The 21407-nt window shown below is 36.8% G+C and overlaps 2 protein-coding genes across 2 annotated transcripts in view; one reads left to right on the top strand and one right to left on the bottom strand.

Annotated features, from left to right (window-relative positions):
• The window catches only part of Slh (sec1 family domain containing Slh), a 31812-nt gene extending 27603 nt beyond the window's left edge, over positions 1-4209 (bottom strand). The window contains exons 1-4 of the mRNA XM_089238031.1: positions 4045-4209; positions 1938-2008; positions 1617-1705; positions 885-975 (exon numbers count right to left, since the gene is read on the bottom strand). Of these exons, the coding sequence (XP_089094157.1) occupies positions 885-975; positions 1617-1705; positions 1938-2008; positions 4045-4081 (288 nt within the window). The 5' untranslated portion in view covers positions 4082-4209. The remainder of the gene's footprint in view (positions 1-884; positions 976-1616; positions 1706-1937; positions 2009-4044) is intronic.
• Positions 4210-4416: 207 nt separating this feature from the next.
• LOC149081208 (uncharacterized) lies at positions 4417-20273 on the top strand. The gene is made up of 5 exons (XM_089238030.1): positions 4417-4620; positions 7753-7984; positions 8208-8307; positions 13548-13570; positions 15293-20273. Exons 1-5 carry the CDS (start codon positions 4615-4617, stop codon positions 15916-15918), a joined length of 987 nt encoding a protein of 328 aa, XP_089094156.1. The 5' UTR covers positions 4417-4614; the 3' UTR covers positions 15919-20273.
• Positions 20274-21407: the final 1134 nt, after the last annotated feature.

Raw genomic sequence — 21407 nt, 5'->3', positions numbered from 1 at the left:
TATTAGTTTAAATTACCTTCAATGTTGAAATTTTCAAATATTTTTGGGTTAATCTACATTTAATTGTGTTTTTAAAAGTTTTTGTATGGATATTTCTCAGCATTCCTGTATGTGCTGAAATAATGGATGCCAATTCCCCCACAAAACATATAAAATCATAGAAAAGGGTGTCCTAAACATTTTTAGTACCCCAAAATTGTTGAGATGCACTTGGCCCTGCATCTGGTAAGGGCCACCCGGCCAAGTTAAAACTATGGTGCTTAAACAGCGGCAACTGTGGGGTTCGAACCCAACCCTGATTCTCGTGATGCGAGTCCATCACTAAGACATCACAAAAACTATACTGTCTGAAGTTAGGGTACCCGTGCTCAACTTGGGACAAATGCTATTTTATTTTCTTTAGATACTAAAGGTACAGCTAAAATTTTCAAATTATCAGTACAAAGAGCCTAGCAGGGGTGTACAAAGCGTTTCAAACCTGTGGATGCTCGTGTTAAGTTTCACATAGGAAATTTTGATTTCTGAATCAATTCTGCAGGTGCTTGAGCACCCACAGCTCAGACACCACTGGAGCATTGACAACCTTCAGAAAATGCTGGCTTTTTTTTTTTCAGTTTTAACGTTTCATTGAGGAGTTGATTTTTCAGTGAAAAGTTCAAAATCGCCCCAAATATGGACACTTGACTATCTGTCTCAGGTATTTACCTCAGTGGCTTTTTTAGTTACATTAAAGCCTGTTGATTTTCTCTCTTGTAAATTAACGGTACTGCTTATTTTGTTTCAAAAGTTGAAAATCATGCTTCTTGTAACATTCAGAATGCTAAAAATGGCCCCTTTCACTAGTTTAACTAGAGGGGAGGAGATAAACAAAACCGAATTCTTACCTGACTAATTCTAGAAATGTTCTCTTCATTAGGAACAACAAAATATACAACTGGAACATCTGGGATAGGCTCACGGTCGGAATGGAGCAATCTATCGATAATAGTGAAAATAATTAGTTTATTGTAATTGAATAAAGAAACTTAATTCATGAGTAGATTCACCTTTGAAAACTTGTACAGCTATTGTCTTATTAAACACACTGCTCATCGCAGAAAACATTATTTTTGAGAGCAAAAAAATTCTGTCGCAGAATCAAAATTTACGAATCCATGAATTTCAACCTCTGAGCAGCAGAGTTAAGGAGAGATCTCTTAAATAGGATTCCCTTATTTGTTCGTTTGATCATCCTTTGATCATTTTGGTCACACCACTGTAATTTTCTTCATATTAGAGCTAATTTAATTATACTGGGACCTACATCCAATTTATTATTGCTGATTCCGAATAGGCAGCGTTCAACATTTTGCTTTTTTATACTCTGCAACTCCCTGCAGTAGCAATGTTTTTCTGTGGTCATGTTGCCGCTGTATATCTGCTGCACCTTTCCAAAAGGGAATTTTCTGACAAGGATGAAAAGGCATCAAACTCTCAACACCTTGAAACATCCTTTGGTATTTTACAAGAGTATATTATTGACCTGAGCTGTTGCACCTTTTTTTCATTCATTAATAAATATATTTCTTATAAATTTTATTAAAATATTTAAAGTACAGTATAAGGTGCATACTTACAAATGAAGAGTGACACCCATTTCTCTGAGATCCTTGACAGACAACAAAGGCGATATAATGTCTTGACCATAGCGATCGTACACCAGAACCTTGTAGTAGAAACATTTACCTCGTTAAATTGCAATATTTCACACGTTTCATAGATATGACATGCTTCATTTTACATGTTAAATACGTAGAGAAGTAGATTAAAGTATGTAGATTTCTTTCAGTAATAAAATAACTTTGAAAAGATTTGCTAGGTTTTTTAATGCCCAAACGGTACTTTCTGTATGGGCTTTGTAAATAATATAAATAAAATTACATAACTTTGTTACTCACTTTCCATACTGGTTCTGCAGCTGTCGCTTTTGTTATGCTGATATTGAAATTCAACATATGCTTCAACGCATCTGTAATGAAATAAAAAAAAAACCATCATAATAATATCATACAATACATCAGGAAATGTACCAGAGTCACTAAAACAGTGGTTGCAACATTTTGCATGCAATAGAAAAATCAACCCCTTCTGTTCTTTAAAATGAAATGCTCACATGCCGATTATACTCTTTGGGCCACAACTAAGAGAGGGAAGGGAGATTTGGTGCCCTGGGCCAAAAAGGTCCGAGGGATGTTAGTTCCCAGACGATTGAATAAATTATCATTCCCAGTTGCAGACCTATGCACATAAGCTCCTATATACTATACAACAACATTTTTTCCTCAAATAAGTGAAATTCATATCTGCAGATAATATGACACTATGGATTTTTGGGCCTATGCAAAGGCAAGCATCAATTGGTTCAGTAAGAGAGTGTCTTTATCGACCTGGGTTACCACATCACAATGAATTGACATTCATGGGATATGCACTGAGGTTGAAGCAGCTTTTTCTGAACAGATCATAACTTTAATCTATCATTATGTGTTACTATGGTTTTAACCCCTTTCAGAAGCAAGTTCAAGTGTGTACAACAGGGAAGGTGAATTTTCAGGGTGCTAAGCAGGTCCAGGGCGATAAATTTGGAGAGGCCAGCAAATCTTTGATGTTCAAGAAAATTAAAGTAGAATGGGAGTAAGTTGGCAAAATTTGTAAAGATTCACAGGCGGGAAAAAATCATAAATCTGCCTCTACCTAGAAAAGGGCTTCTTAACCTTTTTTTAGTTGCGACACAACTTCAACAACAAGATCAGCTTTGCAATCAATGGGACTGTTTGTTCTTAGAAATTAGTGAAACCAGTGATGCAATAACTATATTTATAGCAAGACTGTAGGTGGATTCACACGGTTCTTCTAGGAAGTCCCCTGTGAATCAAATTTAGGTTTTGGCACACAGATTGAGGAGCCAGAGGCTGTGAGTGGATTCGTACAACCCACATCTCGGAAGTCCCTGCAAATCAAGTTTGGGTCATGAACCATGCCTTAAGAAACCCAGCTGTAGGTGGATTTGTATGACCCCCCCCCCCCTCTCACCTAAGTTACAGCTGTGCTCCATAGGTTAAGAATCCCTGGCCTAGAGAGTAAGGGACCTAGGTCAGTGAGTGACAAAGAAAAAGGAAGAACCAATTCAATTTTTTCAAGTTGAGAGAACAGCAGTTTATACAGTTTAGAGTAAAATATTTATGCAACACATAATGGCCAATAAGTTTCCTGTAAACTCATGCCAGGCACAGATCCAGGACAATGTGACAGGAGAGGCGAATGTGTGACTTTGATCGTCCCATACTTTATGGGACAAACAAATTTTCCCATATTATTCTGCTCTTGGGAGGGACATCATTTCCTCTTCTCCCATGAATCTGCATCTGAGCAGAGGCAAACATCTTCAGCTGTGAATGGAGTGGAGGCAGGCAGATCCAGAGCGATGTGCCAGAGAAGTGACTTATTGTGTAGGTGCATTGGATCATTCCATATTTTACAGGAAAGACAAAATTTCCCCTATATTATTCAGCTCTTGGCAGTAACGTCTTAACACATGGACCCACCCTCAGCCATCAACAGAAGCGGGGCCAACAAAAATATCCCGTTGAAATTTACTAGGTAGGGTCTCAGAAAAATCACTTGGCCCGGGGAGGTCCATGATACTTATAAGACAGCCCTGGCTTTTGAGAGGGACGATCTTCCCCAGGAAGTAAACAGTTTACATAAGTATGGGGTTTGCATATAGCACAGTAAACAAATGTTTACCTTGCATTACGCAGCAAACAAAACATGCTAACTCATTACTGGTGTAAACTGTAGTCAGCACCAGCCTGGGGTTTGCATGTAACACAGTAAACAAACGTTGTCAAAACATTACACAGTGAACAAAATGTGTTAACTCATACCGATGTAAACTGTTTAACATCAGTATGACTTAGCATATTTTGTTTATATGGTACGGGGATTCTCACAAATTTATTTATGTATGTATAGAGAGAGGGGCAAGGAAACATTGATTCTCACTGATTTGTTTGTCTCTCAAAACCGAGCCCATGACCATAACCTTCGAAAATCAGTCCCGTCAATAAATTCAACGCATCAAGACACGGACATTTAACACACACGATGAGCCGTACAAACAAATAAAAACAACTCAAATTTACGTGTCCCCCACAGCAGGCGTGTTGCCACTCATGAAAACTACAATTCCTTTTTTGACTTATTTTCCTCCCTTCAACCATAAACTCATTTTGAAATTAATTAAGAAAAATGAAAATATTTAGAAAAATGTAAATTCTATCTCAAATACGATTATTTTTTTTAATACGGTTTCAGAGAGAGGGAAAAAATCAGGCGATAAAATATTATTTATTTCATTTTTTTTTTTTTTCATTGGAAGTGAAGTGGAGAGACTGTTGTCGACGTAAGGGGAGCGGCCATTGCTTGTCATCTCGCTGGAGTTTATTTTCCTAGCAATTTGTTTTTATCGATTTTTCATTCGGACATTTTGATGCCGAGATAAGCTCGTGATAAGAAGATAAGTTGATAAGATCATTATCGTTAAATATAAGGTATTATCGATCCTCGTAGGATATGCAAGTAAGTTTTCATTTCTCCTACATATCAACATAAACAAAACTCTCATTAACTCCGTTAGTTAAACGTCAAACCAAACATTTGTTGAAATGTCAAAATCAATTTTACGTTTCATTGTTGCTCAAATTTATATCTTATATCATACCTAGCTATTCAACAAGACCAGAGGTTCAACCAAGGGTACACGGGCTCCTTTAGGGTCTTTGGAGAGATTTCAGGAGGGTCCCCACTTGGATAAAAAAAACAACTAGTTTTTACATTGCTATTCACTAGATAGTATTTTGTAAAAAGGTTCGTCGAACACAAAAGGTTAATAATCCCTGAACTATACTTGTATTCTCCCTATAGCTGTAATGCTTATTTTGGTGCTTAAATTCTCATTTCCTCGAAGCAAGTATTGTTGTTCAAGCATGGTTTAATATTTCATATGTTTGCATTACCACACATATACCCAAACAGGGCCATCTTAAAACCTATATGCCCCCTTTCAGATAAAATTGTTTTGGGGGAGGGGGCCCTATCTAACTAGAAGTTCCTGCTGTGAATGTACTCCAAAAAATATCATAGTGCCAAATCCCACTATCATGAGGCCCTGTACACTTGGTCTCTGGGTGGACCCCATGTGTTAAGACAGGCTTGTCTGTACCCATATTGGGGGAAATGATCACTCCATCCCTCACTCAAAAAGTTATATTATTGGCATAGAGGTGGGAGGAAGGAAGCGTGTAATCGCCCCATCGCTGTTTGAAGAGCCTGTACCCAGCCTGTTGATATTAATACTTTCTGGGTATTAATGTTGAAAAAAACTTTGTGAAATTCCCAATATACAGATTACCATGTTTTGGTAATTTTTTTTTTGTTGTCAAGGCCAAAAGAGCATGGTGGCAGAAGAAGATAGCCACTTCTTTTCTTTTTTTTTCAAGCAATCTTCCTGTTCCTAAAGAAAGGGAGGATCGTGTGCTGCGAGAAACATCATGCAACGATACCCACACTTAGAACTTCTAATGAATTGGTGCGTGTCAGAATCTGTTGTGAAGTTTGTCTCCAATGAATGCTTGTGTGAATTGCTGCTATCTGTCTTCCAAATTTGAAAGCAAAAAAAACCCAAAAAAACTAGATAGGTTATTTTACCGGTTGTATGATTCGTAATTTTCAAATGTGGGCCTGATTGCTCTCTGTGGAGAGACTTTGTTTGGATACATATGATACTGTGGATACATATATGATGGCATTCGTTTATTCTGTGTACGGTAGAAGACTATATGCAGAAATTACATAATGCACATGTTTACTACTGCCAAAGTTTATATGGGGCCATTCAAGTATTATGTAAGCAAAGTTTTAGTCATTTTTGACCCCCCCCCCTCCCCCTTGTCAGCAAAATTTCGTCATCAGCTCTGCCCCTCTGAATCCTAACTCATATTTTCATAAAGCGTGGTTGCTGACATAAGCATTATCCAAATCCCCCCTTGTCATCAAAAGTCAGCAAATCGGAACCTCCCCCCCCCCCATCAATGATGACATAATACTTGAACGGCCCCTATACAATGTTTTATTAGAACTGCTTATGGCAACCAAAATTAGTCTAAGTAAGAGCGTGCTGATTTAGCACTGTAAAGATCATTGGTTCATCTCCGTTTTTGATGACCTTTTATTTATTTTCCTTCTTAGTAGTTTCTTACATATTTACATATTACACCATCAACTATTTTTGAGTTGACGCCAATCCCACAAAATCTTGTAAAAATGCACTTTAAAATATCTGTGGTGCACTTAATGCGGGCATGTAGCTATATTAGCCATTAGCCATACACTGAATAAATGCTCTCAGAAGATACGACAAGCCATTAGCCATCGTACCCTTAATAAATGCATGGCATACCTAGTTTTTAAAAAATACGCAATCTGTGTGATGTCGCTTCTCCGTTACGTGTTACTTGCTATGCACTGAAAAAAAACACGCCACCATGTACGTATCCTCCGCTTTTTTAAATGGGAGATCTCTTGACATGTACTGTCATCATGCATATCTGGCCAGAAGAATAAAAAGGTTATGCATGTGCACCTAGTTTTACAGAAATTTCACCTTCGACATTTTGTCCCTGGTAAATTTCTCCTCTGACATTCAACATCGGACATTTTGCCCCAGCCATTTCACCTGCCTTGATCATGTGAGTGACAAAGTGAATAGGTGAGTTACCACCTAAGTGACTATGAGTGACCATATGAGAGACTAAGTGAATGCGTAAGCGATTGTATGAGTGACCAATTGAAGGGGTGAGTGATCATATGAGTGGACAAGTGAGTGACAGTATGAGAGACTAAGTGAGTGTGGTCACTCATGTGATGATCACTAATATGGTCAGGCACTTGGTCACAGTTACTCATTCACCCAGCCTGAATCACTCACTTATTCATACAGTTACTTACTTATATACACTCACCCAATCACTTGGTTGTTCCCATAGTCAGTCACTTACTTGGTCACATACATTCAGGGCCGGTGTAATGTCTGGGGTAAAATGTGCCAGTGATGAAACACACCAAGGGTGGAATGTCGAAGGCTAAATTTCCGGATCCCATTTACCTATTGTATTCTCACACATATTCACAGCCTGTCTTCATTGCAAAAAATCCACCTCATTTCTGCCGGTGAGTGAAAAAGGGATAGACTAGTAGAGGGAAGATCGGTGGCACAGTGGTAAGATGCTCATCTTCCACTACGAATTGTTACCATCAAGGTCCACGGGTTTTAATCTGGGCAGGAACACCAGAAACAAGTTTTTTACCTACCGAGCCTGGGGCGACCACCGATAGATGGAGCCTTCATTTGCCATCCAACTCCACTGGTTGGAAATTGTAGTATGGCGATATATGACTGGGGTTTTGGTAAAAGTAGAGGGAAGAGAAATATTTTTTTGATCAGAGCAGAGACAAGACATGACTGTTGTGAATAGACCTTCAGAGTGTGTTTTGACCAATTGTAGTAAGGAAAAAATTCTGTGACCCCGAAGACTCTAGTTAAGTTTCTTTGATATAGAACGCTCTTCTTGAAAGGAGCTAAATTATGAAACATTTCAAGTCCCCCACTTTTTTTTTATTTGGCAGTAAATAAATTAGCTATTATTTTAATAGGAATATTCAGAAGGAGGATGGCCAATGTCCGATGTGATCGGTGCATTTCCTGAAGGCTGGAGCGAAGTCATACAGGAGATGCTGCCACCTAACGAATGTGACGTCTGCGGACCTCCTCTAGACATAGGCCCTCCACCCCCTCTGCCAGCTAATTTTCAGAACCGAGCGGATTTACCAACCGGTAACTGCAACATTTGCCATTTGCTCCATGATGTGGAACCCAAACCATCACGTAAGGAATTTCTTTTTTACTTTATTTTTCAAATTGGAATCTGCTGCTTTGATTTCTGAATTGCGTTTAGTGAGATTTGGGAAACATGATTTTACATAAATTATTTGCTCAACTTTTATTTCTGAATCGCTGTAAATTTCAAGACACTTGTTATTTTACTGATTCGCTAGGTGTTGTATCTTGTTTTATTTTTTCCTTACATGAGTCGTGTTATTTTTTTCAGAGTTAACCGAAGCATCTCTGTTGCCTATATTGTCAGCTTTACTTGTCGGAGTTGTGCTTATTTCGTTGACCTTAGCTGTGCTTATTGCAAAAATTAAGAAGTAAGTAATGAGCGGTTATATTTTTTATTATTTCTTTTGAGAATAGCAGGAGAAAAAATTCATATTTTTCCTTACAAAAACCCCTATTTATTTATCTTTGTAGAGTCTAAACATTTCTTCTCTTAAAACTCACAATATGATATTGAATACGGTGGAACCTGTCAATAACAGACACAGCACACTGTGACAGAAAACCGTCTATGAATTAGGAGTGTCTGTTAATAGATAGTAAAATACATTGGGACCCATCAACATAATTATAAAAAATGTCTGCTAACAGGGTGTGTCCATTATGGGAGGTTCCACTGTACCCAGAATGGCCTGATATACAGGGTGTTTGTAAAACCGTTTAGGAAAAGATAGACGGCTTTGTCTCAGTCCAACATACCAAGGAAATGTGTTTTCTGGAATTTATGCGCAGTTTAATTCGAACACGGAGACAAGATGACTTTTATTTCCGATTTCACGACTGCATAAAATCCAGAAAATATCTGTTTCCTGTTTAGGAAAAATTAGGAGGGTGATAGTACCCATCAAGACGAACAACATTTACAATGGAATCTATAGCCAGAAAAGTGTAAAGAAGTAAATTGTTCACGTTGAAGTTTTAACATTCAAAAAATAAGTTGCACAATGCCATGCAGATCAGCAAACGACTCAAAAGAGATGCTTAAAGTGATATCCAAGGATGCTGTTTCTGTTAAGATAATTTTACTTAATCCATTAAAACACAGAAAATATTTCAGAGTCAAGCTAACTTGTGAGCCCAAAAAATAATCACCTCAGAACTACACTAAATATGGTTCATACGATAGTATGGTTTTGAGGTACCAAATTGTTACACCTTTGTTGGTACAAATATGTACTAGAAAAGAAAGAAAAAAAGAAATACACACACACACACACACACATATATATATATATATATATATATACTGGGGGAGGGGGCTTGTCAAGTCTTTTCTTCCATTGTTCAAAACATTTTTAAAATTTATCTGTTGGGACGCTGAACAGCGCCCCATCTTTTTTGTTTACATCTTATCCATGTTGGGAGAATGCTTTTTAATTTTTCTTCATCCATAGAAATAAAGAAAAGTCTCACAGAGCTAATCAGGTGAATAGTCCATATGGGGTGCAGGAGTCATACTGTTGCTTGTTAACAATTGGCACACTTTGAGAGATGTATGAAACAGCATTGTGTTGTGATGCAAAAACCAGTCGCCTGTCTCTCACGAATCAGGTAGGGGCGCGGTAGCCTGGTCGATAAGATGCTCGCCTAAAGTACCAAAGGATGTTTAGAGGTGTCGCGAGTTCGATACCCAGTTCGTCCTTGTCAGAAAACTTTCCTGACGCAGGGGTACAACAAAAAACGGCGATTTGACCACAGCAAAAATTGCTACCGCAGGGAGTCCCCCATCGAGGGGTTAGCGCACCAACCTCTCGATGAGTATGAAAAACAAGCTTGCCGTTCGGAATCGGCAAAAAATTGTAGGTCCCGGTCTAATTAGCCCTCGTGTGCAGAAAATGACCGTGGTGCGACAAAAATGATCAAATGATCAAACGAATCAGGTCTTTTCTTCGCACACTGTTGTGCAATCTTCTTAGCAGCTATTTTGTAAAAAAGCATCCATACACTTGAGTTTTATCTCGGCCGTATCGTGTCTTCTCGAGGGCCCCGGGGAAGATTTTTTCTTCGAGCCCCTCCCCCTTAAAGAGTTATTATGCCAAATAAGTGTACATTTTTTGTGGGGCACTGGTTGCCCCTGCCTAGTTGTGGCCCTGAGTTATACCCATAGCAGCATTCTCATAAGCTGTTTCTAACATCCCAACAGTTTCCTGCTGCTTTTTTCCCAAACAGGAAGCCCAGCATCACAGGGAACAGCCCTGTGATGCTGAGAAGAGAGGAAAGAAAACAGAACTTGTTTGAATTTATTCTATTGGTGTTTGGGTACAATGTTATGCCTTCATAAAGTGCAGGGTATGAAAAAATCGTGATTTTTTTTTTTAAATTAAAAAAAAAACCAGTTTTTTTATTTGAATCTCATTTTTCTTTATTTTAATTAACTGACTGCTTATCAATTAAAACAAATCTTGTTAATCATTAAAAATGCATATTTTCACATCTACCTGCTTTTTTCCCGTAATTCCTCAAATTTAATTAAGCACTAATGAATAAACTACAAACGAACTACAAGCGAAAATCCAAACACAGAAAATCTGTTTACGTAGCATGAAAGGTCATTGAGCCTAAATTAACTTCATGGACTAACTTTTTCTTGTAGAGAAAAAGTGTTTTTGTTCATGAGTGCCCCTTCAGTATCACACATATGGTGCAGGTATCTCAATTTACTGGATATACAACTAAAGGGCCATTCAACATCAACTAAATAAACAAATTCTATTGACAAGATTGTTTCTTGCACAGTTTGTGGATGTGTTTCCGACTTGCATGATGTTGATTAAAACTTCACACATTTTTATTCTGTCACAGATTTAATGTGTGAGTTTTGGTAGAAAAATGCAAACAACTCTCTCTTCTGAAAATTTTAATACAAATAGTAAAGTATAGAGCCCAATGAATATTTATATTGGTACAACATCTATTATTTTGAATCAGCAACTAGGGCATAGACTTCAAGGCTTTATACAAAAAATCATTCCTAATTAATCAGGAAACCTTTTTTGCCACAATGTAATGAATTGAAAATAGTTAGTGCAGTCTAGCTAAATGTTAAATTCAACTCCCTATATTTTTCTGCAATTTTTCCATGCACAAATTCTAGATATGGAGCAGCTTTTTTTCTGCACTGTATCGGGATTAAGTTCAAGTCTATATTTATCCTAAAGATCTTCTACACTTCTTTTAATCACAAACTTTACCACATATCAGCAACATGCAAACCATACTAGGTTACTTTTAATTCAATATCATTAAACTTCATCTATCATAAACGGCCGCTGTGGTGGTCGAGTGGTTATAGTGACGTACTCGCGATGCGAGGATCCGGGTTCGAACCCCACAGTGGCGGTCGGCTGAAGTTGGTTTTCTGTGGTTCCCAACTTCAAGGCGCAAATGCGAGCCGATCTCCCCGTTAAAAAGTCTCGCCACAGAGAGCAACAGTCCTACAACGATAAATCATTCAATCATAACACTTCACTCATAGTTAGAAAAACTAGTGGCAGATGGCAGCACTACACATAACAAGCATTACAGAGAAACAACAAAAACTTCACGTCAGGTTTCACTGCACGTACACGCACATTTCCCGCATGTACCGATTTGTTGGGGGGTTCCGGGGGGGGGCACATGTGTGGTGTAGTAGTAGTAGTAGGTAGGGCCTCCAAAAAATAGCTCGGGGATCCATGATGTTCTTAAGTCAGCCACCTCGTTGGGCAATTTGCCTGTTGTGGCGTTGTATTTGTATTTGTATTTAAGTAAAGAAAAAACAAAATTTAAATTTTGTGATTTAAATCAGCATACCCTGATAAAGTGGTTAAATATTTTGGGAGTTAATTTTAGAAAAAAAATTGGAAACAAGTTTTATTTGGCTTTGGTACCTGCATAGTATGACGTCTGAATTGTATTCCAGATTTTTGTAACTTCAGTTTGAAGTGACCACTTCTTTTATAGAAAAGTTTCAAACATACAAATGTTGTAGAGGGAGTATCTTCAATTGATTGTGTGTGAAAAGTGGAAATGTATGTGAGAGTCTATTTTTACTCAGAATGAAGATACAAATGAAGAACTGTGTGACGAAAAGTTTAGAAAGATTGCTGAGATGTATGTTACACTTCCCCCCAACAAGTAATGCCATAAATCAATCTTGATTCTACTAACTCAAAATAAAGTAGTTTTAAAATGAATTGGGAACATTTATTCCTGATAAAATAAAATTTCTTAAATGTTGCAATTTAATTCTACACTCAAGTAGCCGATATGTGTTTTTCCAAGATACTTTTGAATCTAAAAAAATCTTCAAATACTCAAAGGTGTCTACTCTGCCGTAGAATATCGGAAATCCAAACCTTGAAGGTTTGGTTCTCTAAATAATCCAAGCCACCATTAGAAAGGCAGTTTAAAGTTATTAGTGTCTCTGCATTGTTCACCCATCATTTTCATCCCCAACTATGCTCAATCACACTCATCTTCGCGTTTTTCACATTCTTAATTTTTGAAACACATCATCATATGGCTAAGATCTCTACTCTTTGCTTTTTTTGTAATCCCCATGAGATGAGGCAAAAAATACAAGTAAAAGAAAGTTTGAAGAGATGGTTTTTTTTTTTTTCCAGCCTGAAATATACTGAGAAATTGAATTTTCTGAATGTTATGCCGAAACTGATATTTGGAACGAAAAATGATTTGTCTCCTCTGGGAATCTAACCTGTGTTTCCTTGCATACCGGCAAGTGTGCTAACCAATACACCAGAGAGACACTTTTCAATTCCTTATAACGTGCATTAGTAGTGTGAATGCCAACTGGGGCGAAAATTGCTGTAGTTAAGGGAGGCTGCTATGACTTCACTTAGCACTTCACACTACTAATGCGTGTTATAAGGAATTGAAAAGTGTGTCTCTGATGTATTGGTGCCGATATGCAAGGTGACCCTGGTTTGATTCCCGGAGAAGACATCACTTTTTTTTCCAAATATCAGTTTTGGCATAACATCCAGAAAATTCAATTTCTCAGCACAAAAGTAAGTTTGTTTCTATGCTTACTAAGTGTGAAGTTATAAAAAGATTTGATGGAGACCAAACAGCTTAAGAGGTTGCAAATACAGTAGTATATAATATTATAACGTTATATCCTTATAGTAAAGTACTATTCCAGTACTGTTTTTTTGCTTGTCTTTTCTTTAAATAAAACCAACATGTAAAACATTTTTTTAATTGTTTTTCGAATAATTCGAGTTTTTCTATAATCTCAGGTGACCTCGGTCCCATTCATCTCGGATTATTGAGACTCTACTGTATTGATAACTGTGCAATATATAAAATTCCAAGTTTTTATCTTTTCTGACAATCTGGGTTTCCAACGACAGGTTCCATTGTAAATATTGTTCGTCTTAATGGGTACTATCATTCCTTCGAAAAAGATTTTTGTTAAATTTTGGTAAAATTTAATTTTTTCTAAACAAGTTTATGTAAATGTTCCCTGTATATGTAATGAATAATGCTTAAAATTTTTTCATATTTCTAGAAGTAAAGGTTTTACTTTCCGTCTTTTCTCATTTTATAGGTGTAGAGCATTTTTTCCCAGAGGTGAGTTTTTTTTATAAATTTTTGGTTTTTCCTCTCCCATAATGCTTGCGTACTTTTTGAACACCGTTTTATTTGTTTTTTAATTATATTTTGTACATTGCTTCACCATATAATGTCAAACACACGCATTGAAAGGCCTTTTTACTATAGTGACCACATGATCCACATTTTAAAAAGATATTCAAGTAATTTTTCTATCGTGACCCTACTTTTAAAAATACGTCAAGTTTTTCACCGTAGCTCAGTTGAGTTAGTAATATTTACTGAAGCCATGGAAGAAGATAATATGCATAATGTATAAATTATATTATGATAATTGTGATGAAAAATTTTGTGTATGTTCATCTCGAATTTCTGTCGTGCTTAACAAATACTGTATGTACATTTTTTAACATTTTACAGGCCGGATTCAGATTGTTTTTCATTATTTTTACCCCCTTATGATTTCCTTCTATAGAGATATCATCCGAGAAATACGGGGGGGGGGGGGTTCCTGCATGTTTTTTGGAGATTAATATTTGTCCATGAAACAAAATTAGAATAAAATTTAGTTTTTTTTTCCCATCAAATTGGGTGATTTTAGGAGAATATATTGTCATAGTTTTATTCAACATATATATATATTACAAAGCAATTACACAACCACACACTCTGACTGCAACCAGAACACCAAAAACATAGAATATTCCAGAAAGAAAAATAAACAAGAATAAAATATGCCTTGTTAAAGAATAGTCTTATAGTCTGGGATTAACAGTAATTGTTCTGTTCTATTTCTGCACCTTGTCACAATATCAATGACAATATATGTAATATAATAATTGAATTTTTTCTCGAAATTAACACTGAATTTATGTATTGACACAGTATTAAATCAACACCACTGTTGATATACGTAAAAACCCTTTTCCCATATTTGGCAAATTTTGAACAATTTCAACTATAGTTGGCAATTTTGCAATCATTTGACATTGCTTTTAGCAATTTGCATTTTCAATCCTGGGAGGAATTTTGTAGATTTTTCAATTTTTCTTTGCTTAGATGATGCTTTTGATGATCTGTGAGTTTGTGTCAAAATAATAAAGCTTTGAGTTCAAATTTCTCATGAATTAAAAATGATAAAAAAAAAAAGAGAGTTAAATTCAGAGGTCTAATTGAATTTGTAAGATGCTCTAGAAATTTCAAATTGCAAGTACTCGAGCAACTTCAATACAGAGATATGAGGGTCTCGAATGTACCTCAAGTTGCTTTCAGGAAAGGATGTTATGGCTATGCTTGTTTTTCTCGACTTGGTTGGCACAGAGGGAAATGTCATGGGAACCGAGTATAGTTTTCTCTAAAGAAAAGTTTGTCTTAATGTTTTCTCCAGCACTATAAACCCTTCTCATTTTGGAAGACGCTGTCAAGAAATCAAAATTTTATGCCATTCTTAAAACTTTTATTTAGCAATCTCACACATATGGAAAACTTCAGGCGCTAATACAGAGTTTCTCGTTGCCATGGCAAACTGGTGCCTGAGATTTATCAAGCTCTGTATCCCTTTGTTTCTTATTCTAGTCTATAGTTCAGTTCTCTTAGAATCGAAGCATGAAAAAAAAAAAAAAACTAAATATCCAGTAAATACTAACTACATGTTGCATTTTTGTATTTATATTTTTTTAGCATTTTTGTTAGTATAATAAGTCATCCAATTCAAATTCATCTTACAATTTTTTTCATCAGCTTCTGGATGTTGGATATTTCCACGTAACCTGCTTCCTCACACAGAGCTAGCACCCAGCTCATTGCCAAGTCCCTCGCCTAGCACAGAAAAACTCAAGGGAGAACCAAGACCCTGGAGTGGATCCTCACGCTCTCTCCAGTCTGAGAACATATACGAAGTATGTTCGCCTCCTTCCCAGGATTCTCTTTATGAAGAGGTTGGTCCACCTCTCTCGAGCGGTAAAGATTGCTCGCCATACGGAGTAGTTCTGATGGATAAGCCTTCGCAGCTGATGGTTGGCAGAGATGCTCACGGTAAGATGCCGTTGTCCAGGGGATTGCTGGAGCCAAGCTTCACCTCTGGATTGATGGGCTCACAGCAGTTGCAGCCGAAACCGGTGTTCGTCGGCAGTATGCCGGTCCCTCATTTTTCTACCTTTGGTGGCAGCGGCAGAGGTTTCTTCAACCCGATTCTTCGGGATACTGCAGCCAACAACCATTTCATGTATCCAGGCTCATCCAACACCATGGGATCTTGCCATGCTCCAAGGAATGTGTCTATCACTAAATTCTCTAATGAGCAAAGCCCTGTTCAGAAGCGAAAGTTGCCTCCTGTACCTGGTGATGGGCCAAATTTTTCACTCTAAAAGACGTTTTATTTTAATTTCTTGAAGGTGAATGCTGTATTTATTTGTCTCTTTTCGATCATTTGTTTTTAGGATGCATGTGTTGATTCGAATCTGAAAGTTTTACATTTATACCTACACTTGTGTTTATCTATATTTCTTTTTGATACATGATTTAGATCGACATATTCACCTATCATGTATCTTTTAAATCTCGTTTACATTTTAGGTAAAAGTATTGTTTTATTTTCATACTTTACAGAGTATCGTTTCATATGTTTACATAATTGGTTTTTATTTATTTTTCTTAAAATATAGATTTACAGCACATGCTTGTAATTAACAATGGAGTGCCTATAAATCTAGCAATACTTTTTTTTAATCTTATAAAGTTGAAATTCATTTTCAAATTTATCATTCTCATATTTCTGAAGAGTATGGTACCATATAAAGTTGTTGAAGTGCTGCAGAGACGTGAAAGTTAGAGGCATCCCCTGTATCATGTGTCAAATGTGACTCATTCTTTTCACAAATGCAGGTTACGTGGTCTTCTTTACTTGAATACAATCAAAATATAGCCATGAATCGTATGTGAACCTGCCTCACATGGATATACTCAAATTGAACTTGAGTAGCTGAGAAACCAAGAAACTTTTCATTCAAGTTGCCCAGAGAACAAAAAACGGGCCAACTAGAGTGTCCCAGAGATGAAGGGACTGGTCGGTGGAAATACTCAAGTTCCCCAGAGACCAGGTAATTGATTGACTGAATGGCTTGAGTTGTCCGGAATCCAAGAGACTGATTGATTGAATGATTCGTGTAGCTGGGAGACAGATACTGGTCAACTGAATGATGACTCAGTTTGTCTGAAGACCAGGAGACTGGTTGACCAAGCAACTCGAGTTGCCCAGAGACCAGTTAACCAAACGACTTCAGTTGCTTGGAGACCAAGAGACACGTCAACTGAATGACTCAAATTGACTGGACGTCAGGAGACTGGTTGATTGAGCTATTCATGTGACCAGAACACAAAAAGACAAACATACTGGTGTTGACTGAGTGCCTTGAGTTCAAGAGACTGGTCAACTAAATGACTTGAGTTGTCTGGGAACCAAGAGACTTGTTGACATTTGTTTGATACTCATCATTTATTGATGAGAAATTTCCCCTTTGTCTTGTTCTGAAAGGCAGTGGTCCCAATTATGTATGCCCAAAGATGAATGTGTACTTTTTTGTGAGGATGGTTGCCAAATATTCAAATTTTATTGTTAAGAACTTCAACTTCATTTACTTTATCATAGTGGTTGCCATTGATATATAACAATTTGCCATTTCCGGACACAATGGTATAGTGAGCACTGTGTTGGATATTACTGCTAACAAAAGCGTCTAGCTCATTTGATCAGTTGAGAAAAAGTCACTGAATTTTCCCTTGTGTACGTTAAGGACACCTTGATTTATTAAAGCTGTGAAGTACCCTAAATGACCAACTTAACTTATATATGACCTGTATATTGTGGGTTAGTTTTTATTAAAAAGTTATTGTCAAGTGTATTTGTTGGTGACTATCTCAATTACACAGCATTGCTTAATAGACAGGTACCGTACATCTTCAGAAACTTTTTCCCCATTCAATATTTTTTCTTGATATGCCTTCTCATTAGTTTATCATAATCATTTGTGTCATAAATATGGGTGCATGAATCTTAATTCTCTTGTTGAGTTTCGTTTTTCAGTATGTTATTGATATGTAAGTTGTCTTAAAATTCATTTTATCAATGTTTTTGCCCCATAATTTTTCTATAATATCGATAATGTGCCATTTTTCTCTGCTCCTGCCTTTGTTAAGCAGTTTTTGAATGGAGACCAGTTCTGTTATTTTGACTCAATTATGATTATTCAAGGTGTCTTTGAATTAATGCTTCCAATGTTAGGGGATGATAGTATACACCAAACCCATCAGTATCTGCCATGGAATATGCAGTCTGGTGCTATTGAAACGTAGCATATAGCATGACTTGAAATCTTTGTATCTGCCAAAGCATTCTCAGTATTGACCTCATGCGAGATTGAGTAGTTTACAAATGCAGAATATGCTGATTTACACCTGGTGATTTTTGAGAATATCAAAGGCTACTACTACTAATCCACACATGCACTTCGTCTATATTCGTCTGTGGAACTACTAACGAATTGGTACATGTTGGAATGTGCATGTACGTGTTGTGAACCTACCGTGAAGTTTGTTTATGTGTAGTGCTGCCATCAATTTCTATAACTATGAGTGAAGTGTAATGATTAAATAATTCTGTACTCAGGTGGCAAAATGTTGTCACTTTTTAAAACTTCACGATGGCAAATTTGTAAATAATATTTTACCAACATGCGATACTGTGGCTTTTTGACGTTACAATTTGCCTCCGTTGTTTCCCCATAAACTGAAAGAGAAAGATGAAATTTTGCCACTTTCCAAACTTTTAACAAACAAAACTCTGGAATGTGAGCAACTCAATTTTTTGGGAAAAGTGATAACATTCTGCCCTCTGAGCACAGCATTGTACCATTGTAGGCCTGTTGCTCTCTGTGGCGAGACTTTTTAATGGTAGATCGGCTTACATTCGCACCTCAAAGTTGAGAACTACAGAAAACAAATTTCAGCCTACCATCACTGTGGGGACAGTGGAGTTCGAACCCGGGTCCTCACGATGCGAGTCTTTCACTATGACCACTCACACAACCACCACAGTGACGACTGTGAAAGACTGCTCCCTATTGTGGAACATTTGTAATACCAACTCCAGTTGTCTGAGGCAAATATTTTCTATGTCAGTTGGTATGCAAATGTATGAGCACATGAACTGTCACCAGCTATGGAGTAGGGCCATTTTGCATCCTCCATTTTTGGAGGTAGTATATTTTAGGATGAATATTGGTGGATTCTCTCTGTTTACACTACCATTCCCCCAATCAGATTTGGGCTACAAATTCAGTGACACCTGTTTATACTATATTTTCCATTCACTGAATCAGCAGTTTCCAACTGGTATTCTATGGTGTCTCGAGCCCCAAAGCAGAATCTTTTGCATTGTTCTGAAATGAGCCCTTAGCTAACTGGAAATGTTCCGCAGTAAAAATTCCCATAATGGTGTTTTTTGCATTTTTCTTTGAATTCTTCCACACTTTTCTGCAGTAGCACTGATTTTTCTGAGACGTAGCAGATTTTCTTTGGGTTTCTCGAGATGAGCTAATGGTGGTTGGGGATATAAATTATGTATATTGAAAGTGGCAATTATATGACAGCTGCTTTTGACTGGTATGTTGCAGCACTTTACAGTGCTGTTAAATAGCTAGGAGTTGAAGCAGTGGTGTCCCAAGCAGGTCTGTCTTAACACAGCATTATGTTTCCCTTAGCTGAGTGCTGCATTGGGACCCTCTACAAGTTTGACACAATCGATGTGATTGCTATTCACTGTCATCATCAGCAATCGTGGATGAGCTCGTATATTAAGGTACTGAGATATTTGAAATTCAAATCTCGTATTCAAGAAATATTCTGGAATCCTCACCTTAAATGAGAAAGTGCTCTTGCTATTTCCTGCAATTCATTTTTTTTAACCAGATAAAAAAAAGGTGGGTTACTTTAAATTTCTCTAGTAATTTATGTATTTACCATTGAGTGCTGTGCAATTTCATTTTTCGCCATCTCAAATATGCATGTGAGAAGTAGACATAACATTTAAATCAATTGAACCAAGTGTACTGTGAGTGTCGTGGGTAAATGGGGGTTTCGTTTTTAAGTGGTGCTGTAGCGGTTCGAAAACATGATGTCGCAAGTTTCACAATTTATTCATTTTTTATTATTTTGGTGTTTTAATGTGTGGACCTTTTTTGTATTTTGCGTGTGTGTGTCTCAAGCTCACAGATTTTAGTGTAATGATATGAAATGTATTAGATGCATAGTTTATATTTCCTTCACAAAAAGTACCACTCGCTCATAGCTCTGTGTTGTAAATATTCTTTTTTTAATTTTCCAATTACTCTTTAGAGGTGCACTTTTAGAATTTATCGTAGTATATAAAAATATATATATGTGTGTGTGTATTTGTGAGTGGTTTTAGCATCAGGAATCATGATAGAGCCATATAAATTTGAACAAAAGACTAACGTAATGTGTGTATTTATAGTATCAGAAAAATTAACTACAGTATTTATTGCATATTATATGTATGCATGTGTGTGTGCGTTTTGGTTTACTGCGTTATTCGTGCAGAAGCAGCCTGTATCGGCGAAACATTCTAGTCATTTGGCCAAGTTTTATGTGGGATTTCTTTTTTATACTTATGTGTTTAATTAAACCACTGTGTATGTGAATGGAATTTTTGTCGTCTGTTTTTTTGATTGTTTGGTATGGGTTTTTGTACTGTTTTGTCTAGATCAGGGGTCTTCAATCTTTTTAGACAGGGTGGGTGAAATTTATTTTTCCCACAAAGCTCGTAGGCACCAGCTCGTGTAATTTATTGGCATCTTATTAGAAGGGCCCCCCGAGTTGAACTGGGACGAAAATAATTGAAGACTTTTAATTTATTCTGAAATTCTTTTATTATCAATTTTAATTAGTTCCGAAATTATTTTCTCACTAATTCTGAAAGTGTTGAATTAAATTCTGAGATTAATTTTAATCTGAAATCACTCCACTTTAATTATTTCGGTAATTCTGAAATTATTTTCTTTCTCAATATAGCTCAAAATCATTTCTTTCAATAACTAAATGCAATTATTCTTTTATTGATTGTGAAATAATTTCTATCAGAAATTAAGAAATTATATCTCATTGATCTATAAGTTTGGTTTTTTTTTCACTAATTCTGAAATTATTTGTTTCAAAAACGATTTCTTTCAGCAATTCTGAGGTTTCATCAATCAATTCCCGGGAACTGCTTTCTAGAATTGTTTCTGATATTATTTCTTTCGTTAATTCTAGAATTAATCGTTTTTTAATGTTTTCAAGTCAGAAAACTTTCCTGACGCAGGGGTACAACAAAAAATGGTGACTTCACCGCAGCAAAAAATTGCTACCGCAGGGAGTCCCCCATCGAGGGGTTCGCGCACCAACATCTCGATGAGTACAAAAAACAAGCCTGCCGTTCGGAATCGGCAATGAATTGTAGGTCCCGGTCTAATTAGCCCTCGTGTGCAGAAAATGGCCGTGATGCGACAGAAATGATCAATTAATGTTTTCAACCATGTTCTGAAAATAATCGGTGAGCCACGTGACGAAACTCCGAGAGCCAAATGTGGCCCGCGGGCCATGCGTTGAAGACCCCTGGTCTATACCAACAGCTGTGGACCGGTAAAAGTCGTAGAAATTTTTCACGAATCAGGAAATGTGAGAAATGATCTGCGGATCAGTAGAAAATAAATGAGATAAATTGCGGACATGCAAAAAAAAAAGTCGAATCCCGTTTTAACGAATACCGTTATAGCGAAATTCTCGTTTTAGCGAACACTTT

The sequence above is a fragment of the Pholcus phalangioides genome, unplaced genomic scaffold (genome assembly GCF_987345545.1).
Source record: "Pholcus phalangioides strain wild (caught in Gottingen) unplaced genomic scaffold, Ppha-v1.0 ptg000010l_1, whole genome shotgun sequence".
Classification (NCBI taxonomy): Eukaryota; Metazoa; Arthropoda; class Arachnida; order Araneae; family Pholcidae; genus Pholcus; species Pholcus phalangioides.
This window is presented reverse-complemented; position numbering and strand designations above follow the sequence as displayed.